Source organism: Lynx rufus, unplaced genomic scaffold (genome assembly GCF_022079265.1).
Source record: "Lynx rufus isolate CCGP_SWC_20201006 ecotype Redwood Valley unplaced genomic scaffold, mLynRuf1.p SCAF_16, whole genome shotgun sequence".
Taxonomy (NCBI): Eukaryota; Metazoa; Chordata; class Mammalia; order Carnivora; family Felidae; genus Lynx; species Lynx rufus.
This window is the reverse complement of record NW_025814830.1, coordinates 6877925-6886954: the sequence shown is the minus strand read 5'-3', so window position 1 is coordinate 6886954 and position 9030 is coordinate 6877925. Positions and strand designations below refer to the sequence as shown.

The 9030-nt window shown below is 50.8% G+C and overlaps 1 protein-coding gene across 1 annotated transcript; it reads right to left on the bottom strand.

Annotated features, from left to right (window-relative positions):
* Positions 1 to 362: 362 nt before the first annotated feature.
* NANOS2 (nanos C2HC-type zinc finger 2) lies at positions 363 to 779 on the bottom strand. Its single transcript, XM_047079023.1, has one exon. It carries the CDS (start codon positions 777 to 779, stop codon positions 363 to 365), a length of 417 nt encoding a protein of 138 aa, XP_046934979.1.
* Between the last annotated feature and the right edge of the window lie 8251 nt (positions 780 to 9030).

Genomic DNA, 9030 nt, shown 5'->3' with positions numbered 1-9030 from the left:
GGAATGGAACCAGAGGGCTGAGAAGTCGAGGGGGGCAGGGCTAGCGTCACCAGCAGCCCCAGGAGGAGTAAAGATCCAAGAACGGTGGCGCACAAAGGGCCACGAGGCCGTGCGGTCCCAAGAGGCAGCGGTCCTGCCGCACCAAGAATCCACAGACACCCCCAGGACAGAACCCCCGTGGCCGAGAGGTCCCAGGGGCAGGGCTGGCTTGGCCCCCTAACAGCCTCTGTTGTTTCAGGATCCACAGGGATGTCCTTCTGGGGGGCCAGGAGTTCCAGAGGGCTGGGGGAGTCAGGGGGAGGGTCCAGGGACTTGGCAGGGACTGAACCAGGAGGGGTTGGGGGGCGGGCACCTCACAGTCCTCAGCGCTTGACCTTGCGGCCGGCCGAGTTGCGCCCGCTGCGGCGGTAGAGAGACTGCTGGCCACCGTTGAGCGGGCAGTACTTGAGCGTGTGTGCCTGGCCGCCGGTGGCCCCGCACAGGGGACACACGTAATGCCGCAGGATGGGGCACATCACCACGCCGTCTGGGGTCTTCAGCTGGTGTGACGAGTAGACGTGACGCGATTCCCCATTGTGCTTGCAGAAATTGCACAAGGTGGCCAGGCCTCCGCTGGCCCCGGGCCCTCCCGGACCCTGAGCCTGCTCCAGCGGGGGCCCAGGTCTCGGCTCCCCGGTCCCTGGGGCCTCTGGCCTCTGCCCCCCACTCCGGATCAGCGCCAACACCACCTGGCTCAGGTTGAAGTAGTCCTTCCACATGTCGAAGGGAGGCAGCTGCATGGCTCTCCGGCAGAGGTGACGCGTGGCTAGAGAGAGGCCAGGGCCGCGGGGACCAGGGGGAAGGAGCAGCAGGTGCTTTTACGGAGCAGAGAGGAACTGCACCCCCTTTTATACTCCCCCAAAGACCCTTCTAAGCAAAGGTGGAGCTTAGGATTTAAAGGGCCCACTCCTTACCCACGACTCCATCTGACTGTAATCCCCCACAGAGATCAGGAAGGAGGCCCTTTCCCTGGTCTCTGGTCCTTGCTCTGCCTCCAGGGTGCCTCGAGACTTCCAGAAAGGCCCTTCCTTTCCCCTGGCCTCAGTTTCTCCATCCATTCAATAAAGCTCCGTGTCCACAAATGCCCCTCTCACCCCCCTCCTCCTTTACTCCCGGGCCGGGGTCCTCCATTTACTCCAGACCCGTTCCTGATTATAATAACCGCCCCTTACCACGGACCACACGCTGTGCTGCGCAGTTCCCCGCGCGATCTGATCTCCTTCTCACTGTGGTTATGGGCCCCCTGTGATAGATGAGTTACCTGAAGCTCAGAGGGGGAAACTCACCGGCCCAGAGTCACAGAGCATGCAAGTGACCGAGCTGGGGCTCTTACCCAAGACTTCGGGACCCCAAAGCAAGCACTCCTAATTTTTCCATCACGTCTGGACCTGGGAAGCATATATTCAATACATGTTTTTTGAGTGCACACCACAGTGTTTTATAAGTGACATCTATAAACAGGTTTTGAGCCTCATAGCCACTCAAGGAGGTGGTTATCACTTGCATTTTACAGAGGAGGATAGGGGGCTCAGAGAGGTTAAGGGAGGTACTCAAGGTCACACAGTAGGGAAATGGCATACCTGGAATTCATGCCCCATGTGACTCTAGAAATACTGGGAATTGATCTTAGAAGCAGCAGGCAGAGGACCTTGGCATGGCACAGCCTTACTTAGAATGCCCCGTCATGGCCCTGTGCGTTGTCACAAATCCCACCTGAACTTGGGGGCCAGGAAAAGCCTTTGCCTCCTGCCCACGTCACCTCGGGGAATTCTTCCTCCACTAACCACCTCCATTTGTTGCCTTGACCACTCAGTGCAGAGTCACCGAGGCTCCTTGTTTTGGATGCTGGAAACTCAGCAGTGACGGCTACCTAGTGCCCGTTTCACGAGCTGCCAGTCCACTGGGGGGACAGCCAGCAAATGAGAAAACAATAGACCCCAAATACCCGCTTACATATAGCGAGGGTGCTCCAAGGGAGGCGGGGCTGAGGGAAGTGACCTAGAAGCTGAAACCACAGAGAAGAATCTTCCAGAAAGAGGAACGCAAGCTATGGAAGCCTAAAATTTGGGGACAGCAGGAGGAATAGGGTGGACAGAACAGAGCGAGTATCCCAAAATAAGCCAGCCCAGCGTGCAGGGGTGGCTAGAAGCCATCGGACTATGGATCGCTTTTAGGGGATGTTTTGGAAATGGTTGGGGGCTCTTTGGGTTTGTCACAGCGATTGGAAGAGTGACTGGAGGGGCGCCTGGGTGGCTTAGTCGGTTAAGCGTCTGACTTCGGCTCAGGCTATGATCTCGAAGTTTGTGAGTTCGAGCCCCGCGTCGGGCTCTGTGCTGTCAGCTCGGAGCCCGGAGCCTGCTTCGGATTCTGTGTCCCCCTCTCTCTCGGCCCCTCCCGTGCTCGCACTCTGTCTCTTTCTCTCTCTCTCAAATATAAATAAACGTTAAAAAAAAAAAAAAAAAAAAGGAAGTGTGACTGGGATTAGTGAGCAGAGAATGCCGGATAGCTCAACAACCCACATGACCAAGATCTGTTTTGGGCCCCATTTAACTGTCCAGTGTGTTATTGGACACCCACATGTGTAGAAAAAGCCATTTATGATGATCTAAGCCTAGAACCTAGCTGTGTTTTGCGTATAAACGCCAGCACTTCCACGATATTTTCAGATACACTGACTCTTCTTGGAACGCAATTCCCGCGTATATTGTTTTGCAGAGTTGTTCACTATTTCTAGAAGCCCCACCACCCAGCCTAATGGTGGCAACTGTCCAGACAACACACAGTTTATTCCTGTCTCATTCATGGACGTCTACACAGAGATGCTAGTATCCGCCTGATGAGATGTGTTTCATTTATTTATTTATTTATTTATTTATCGAAAGATGCCATTTTTTAAATGTTCATTTTTATTTTTGAGAAAGAGAGAGACCGTCAGAGGGCTGGGGGGGGGAGGAGCAGAGAGAGAGAGAGAGATTGGGAGATAGAATCTGAAGCTGGCTCCAGGCTCCGAGCTGTCCACACAGAGCCCAACGCGGGGCTCGAACTCATGACCTGAGGAGATCGCGACCCGAGTCGGAGTCGGAGGCTTAACTGACTGAGCCACCCAGGCGCCCCTGGATATGTTTATTATTATTATTATTTTTTTTAATTTTTTTTAATGTTTATTTATTTTTGAGACAGAGAGAGACAGAGCATGAATGGGGGAGGGGCAGAGAGAGAGAGGGAGACACAGAATCCGAAGCAGGCTCCAGGCTCCGAGCCATCAGCCCAGAGCCCGACGCGGGGCTTGAACTCACGGACCGTGAGATCGTGACCTGAGCTGAAGTCTGACGCCCAACCGACTGAGCCACCCAGGCGCCCCTGGATATGTTTATTAAATGTTAGCTAGAGAGCTGCCTGGGTGGCTGAGTCAGGTTGGCATCTGACTCTTGATTCGTGAGATTGAGCCCCACATCAGGTTCCGCGTATGGTTCTGCCACCTGCCCCTGTCGCGTCTGGCTGCACGGAGGGCTTCTCGCTGGGTGTGGAGCCTGCTTCCGATTCTCCCTCTCCCTCTCCCCAGCACTCGCACTGTCTCTCACTCTCTAAAAAAACAACCAACCAACCAAAAACGTTAGCTAGGATAATTAAGACACAGAGAAGGCAATGATTTTAAGGGCACTTATTTACGGAGCATCTCCTTTGGGTCAGCATGATGGGCTACGTGTGTTCTTGAATCCTCCCCAGACCCTATCAGGCAGCCCCATTTTACAGATAAGCAGTGGGAGGCTCAGAGGGGCCGAGGGGCTTGTCCAAGGTTATATGGATAGTATGGAGTGGGGGCTGGAGCTGAACTCAGGACATCCACCCACTCCCCTGAAAGTCTGCAAAAGTGGTTAGGAGAGGAGCAGAAAAGGGACTTCCCGGGTGTAGGGACATTCTGCATTCTGCAGTGGAAAACTGGGAAGGTTGGGGGTAGCTGAGCCACATAGATTTTCACAGGGAGAACACAAGAGACCTGCCGGCCATCGATGGACCCTCTTGAGGCGGAAGAGACCAGAATCTGCCATGTGGAAGAACAAGGCTCCTGGAGGGAGGGACCAGGACGAGTGTGGGGGTCTCTGTGCTAAGTGCTTTCCACAAAGTCACAGCTGGGAGCTTTCGAGCCAGCAGGTATAGGAGTCCCTGTGCGTTGCAGGACGGAGACGTAGGGACACGGTGCCAGTCCCGGCAGCCATGACATCCGCAGCACGTGTGAGGCTGACTATGGAGAAGTGGGGGTTTGGAGGTTCCATGAACTCCCCTTAATAATCGCACCTACCATTTGGAGACTCTCAGATTCCCTTGCTTGCGAGTCTTTTTTTTTTTTTTTTTTTTACCTTATTATTCCCCCCTCCCGCCCCGCCCCGCCCCCAGGGTCGTTTTTTTCTAGGACACTGTTATTAGCACATGGCTACCCTGCCTCCCCCTCCCAGTGGTGTTTTACTGGATCAGTAATTGAAGGACATCCCTCTTCAGACAAGCCTTCTTCCCTGGAGTGGTCAGAGCTGTGTATTGAGGGAAAGTCAGAGATGATACTGATGAGAAATTCATCAGCCATGGTGTTTACTCGATCCCAGCCTCCACTCCCACCAGTGGCCACACCACTCTCAGTGGACCAGACTCCAAGGCTGCCCTGTTTACTCGTGAGTTTCCCCCTCAACCTGGTGCCTGGTGGGAAAACAGCTCCTGGGAAGTTCAGAGAAGGACGGGGCGGGGCACGCGTGAGTCAGGAGCAGGGGGACCCCGAGAAAGTGGGGGAGACACACAGAGAGAGGCGGCAGGGATTCCCAGAGGGACCCGAGGGGTGTACTTGTGCAGAGACCAACACAAGGGAAGTTAAAGAGAGACTCTTGGAGAGAAAGATGGAGACAGGAGACAGAAAATAAGAACAATATGCTACGGGGATGCCTGCGTGGCTCAGTCAGTTAAGCGTCCGACTTCGGCTCAGGTCATGATCTCGCGGTTCTGAGTTTGAGCCCCGCGTTGGGCTCTGTGCTGACAGCTCCGAGCCTGGAGCCTGCTTTGGATTCTCTGTCTCCCTCTTTCTTGTCTTCCTTTTTCTCTGCTCTTCCCCTGCTCATGCTTTGTCTGTCTCTCGAAAATAAATAAATGCTAAAAAAAATTTTTTTTAATATACGTATAAAAGAAAAATACGTGATGTCGCCTGGTGATTGGGAGTGTGGTCACTGCAAGCCAGAATGCCTGGGTAAAATCTGGGCATTGCCACTCACAGCTGTGTGCTTTTGAGGGAGTCATGTCACCTCTCTGGACTTCTGTCTCCCCTGTTTAACAAAAAGGGAGACCATTGCAGACCCCCTACTATGGGACTGGGTTTTTGTGTTTTGTTTTGTGTTTTTTTTTTTTTTTTTACTTTTTTAATGTTTATTTGCATTTGACAGAGAGAGCACGAGTGGTGAGGAGGCAGGGAGCGAGGGAGACACAGAATCCAAAGCAGGCTCTAGGCTCTGAACTGTCAGCACAGAGCCTGACGTGGGGGCTCGAACTCGACCTGAACCCAAATCGCTTGCTGGCGGATTGCTTAACCGACTGAGCCACCCAGGGGCGCCTGGGGCTGTTTTTGAGGATGACAGCTGAGAGCGCAGGTAAAGTCATTAGCACAGGTACATAGTGACTTTTGGCCATTATGCTTAATCTCTCTCACTAAAGATTTACTGAGGAGTGCTATGCCGAGGCATGTAGACAGTGGGGGCCCAGAGAGATGGGGAGAATATTTGCTCATTCATTCAACAAACATTTACTGATTACTTGATGTGTGTCTGGCACAGTTCTAGTTGCTAAAGATACAGCGATGAGCAAAATATCCAGAAATCCCCTGCCTTCATGGAGCTGGAATTTTCTACAGGTAACAAACAAATAAGATAGATGATAGTGTATTGGGTAAGGCTATGTGCTATAGAGAAAAAAATAAAAGGTGTGGGATACAGGTAGAGAACGGCCAGGGAAGATCTTTTGGAGGAGGTGACATTAGAGAAGAGACTTAAAGGGGGTGAGAGAGGGAGTCTTAGAGATACGTGGGGGAAGAATGTCTCGGAGGGAGCAGCCGGTGCAAAGGCCCTGAGGTCAGGGCATGACGGAGGTATTCAAGGGACATCATGGTTTGGGTGGATTGAGAGGGAGAGTGGGAGGGTGGGGTTCTGAGCAGAAGGCAACTGAGCCACGCAGGTGCCCCGTTTCTGTTCCTTCACTGGGCATCCCGGAAATTACAAATGCATAGTTAACATATTGAAATCACTATTTACGCTTCATCTGCTCCTGGATAATACAAGGACCTGAGAACACTTTACCTTCCCTTCGTTTGTTCCCAGTGTATGAATTACTATTGTCTGCTATTTTTAGTTCAGTTAAGATTCTGTTTTTAAGTAATCTCCCCACCCAATATGGGGCTCAAACGCACAACCCCAAGATCATGCTCCACTCACTGAGCCAGTAGGCACCCCAACATTACTATTCTATTTTATTTTTTAATTTTTTTTTACATTCTCAGACCTTCTCTCTGGGATGGTGTTGCATTCTGCCCAAAGTATATCCGTCATAATTTTCCCTAATGATGGTCTGGTGGTGATGAACTCTCTCATCTCTCTCATCTCTCATCTCTCATGAACTCATTTTGTAGTCTGAAAACCTTTTTTAGGTTACCTAGGTTATGGACGGATTTGTGTTCCCTCGAAATTCATATATTGAAGCCCTGACTCTCAGTATGTGACTGACGCTGAGTCTGACTCTCACTATGTGACTTCAGAAGGTGACTGTATCAGGAGATAGGGCCTTTAAAGAGGTGATCCAGTGAAAATCAGGTTGCTAGGATGGGCCTTAACCCAATATGACTGATGTCCTAGAAGAAGAAGAGATGAGGACATAGAAAGAGACACAAGAGGGGCGCCTGGGTGGCTCAGTCGGTTGAGCGTCCAACTTCGGCTCAGGCCATGATCTCACGGTCCGTGAGTCCGAGCCCCGCGTCGGGCTCTGTGCTGACGGCTCGGAGCCTGGAGCCTGCTTCCGATTCTGTGTCTCCCTCTCTCTCTGCCCCTGCCCCGCTCATGCTCCGTCTGTGTCTCAGAAATAAATAATTTTTAAAAGATTAAAAAAAAAAAAGAGAGACCCAAGACACATGGGTACACAGAGGAGAGACCATATGAGGCCACTGTGTTCTCACTGGTGGCCATGTGCAACCCACAGGGAGAAGCCTCAGGTCTGCCAACCTGCAGACCGTAATTTTGGGCTTGTGGCCTCCGAAATAAGTTTCTGTTAAGTCCCTCAGTCAGTAGTATTTTGTCATGATGGCCCGACAAAACTAGTAAAACCTACCCCCTTTTTTTCCAGTTTTTATTTATTAATTTAAATAGTCGCGATACCCAACATAGGGCTTGAACTCACCACCCCAAGATCAAGAGTCGCGTGCCCTTCTAACTGACCCAGCCAGGCGCCCCCGAACCAGGAGTGCCTTTTACGGGTGCAAAATTTCAAATGTTAAGCCTTTTAGGAGTTGCTTGTGCAGGTTGCGAAATTTTACATTTGAAGTTAGAGCCTTTTATCACATTGGAGATTTCATGTCACGTTCTGGTGACTTCCGCTGGTGCTGTCCAGGAGTCACGTCTAGTTTAACAGCCTTCTGCTGAAAGTAATCTACGCCCCCCCCCCCCAGCCTGCCCCTCCCCCCACCCCCCTGACCCGGAAGCTTTTAACTTTTTACTCTGAGTTTTCAACTTGTGTATTCGTGTTTGTCTTGTTTTGGATTCGCTGGCTTCTTCAAGTTGTGATCTGATGTCTTTGATCAGTTCTGGACAATTTTCAACTATTCTACAGACGCTACTTCCGCCCTATCCTCCCTCGTCTCTCCTTCTAGGATTGGAAGTAAGGGTGCGTGTTAGACCTTTTCCCTGTATTATCTATCAACCTCTCTCTTTCTCTGTGTTTTCTGTTTTTCCCCTCTCTTGGTGCTATGTCTTGGATAATTTCGTTTGCTTTCTCTTCTGCTGTACCCATCCTGCTGTTACACACGCCTGTTGATTTTTATTTATTTAATTTTATTGAAAAAAAATTTTTTTAATGTTTATTTTGTTTTTTTTTTTTTTTTTAATTTTTTTTAAATTTTTTTTTTTTTTTCAACGTTTATTTATTTTTGGGACAGAGACAGAGCATGAACGGGGGAGGGGCAGAGAGAGAGGGAGACACAGAATCGGAAACAGGCTCCAGGCTCTGAGCCATCAGCCCAGAGCCCGACGCGGGGCTCGAACTCACGGACCGCGAGATCGTGACCTGGCTGAAGTCGGACGCTTAACCGACTGCGCCACCCAGGCGCCCCTTTAATGTTTATTTTGGAGGGGAGGGGAGGGGCAGAGAGAGAGGGAGACACAGAATCTGAAACAGGCTCCGGGCTCTGAGCTGTCAGCACAGAGCCCCACATGGGGCTGCACTCAAGAACCAGGAGATCATGGCCTGAGCTGAAGTCAGATGCTCAACCAACTGAACAACCCAGGCGCCCCACACCTGTTGATTTTTAAATTTCATTGCTCCTCTTTTTCATTTCTGGTTTTTTGGTTCTCTTTCAGAAAACAGTGTCACTTTCGATCGTTTCCTAATTATCGGCAGATATTCTCAAGCGTGCGTGCCCTTATTCCAACATGGTAATAAGCATAACTTTTAAAATCAGTGTCTAATCATTCTAGAACCTGTAGCCTGTGTTCACCTGTTCTGTTCTCTTGGCTCTTGATGTTGTAGTATTTTCTTGTGACCTGATTATTTCTGACTGATGATTACTGATTGGTGGGATTTCCCCTAGTCCCAACACGGATGTGCCACCACCGGAGGCTGTGTTTGCTTTGGCCGGGCTCTGGGGCAACACTTCCAATCAGAGCCACCTTAGACCCAGTTCTGCCTTGATGTTCCTTGGCTCACCCAGATCTCTGTCCCAGGGGTTTCAATCTGTTCCTGAGTCATTCTTTTTTTTTT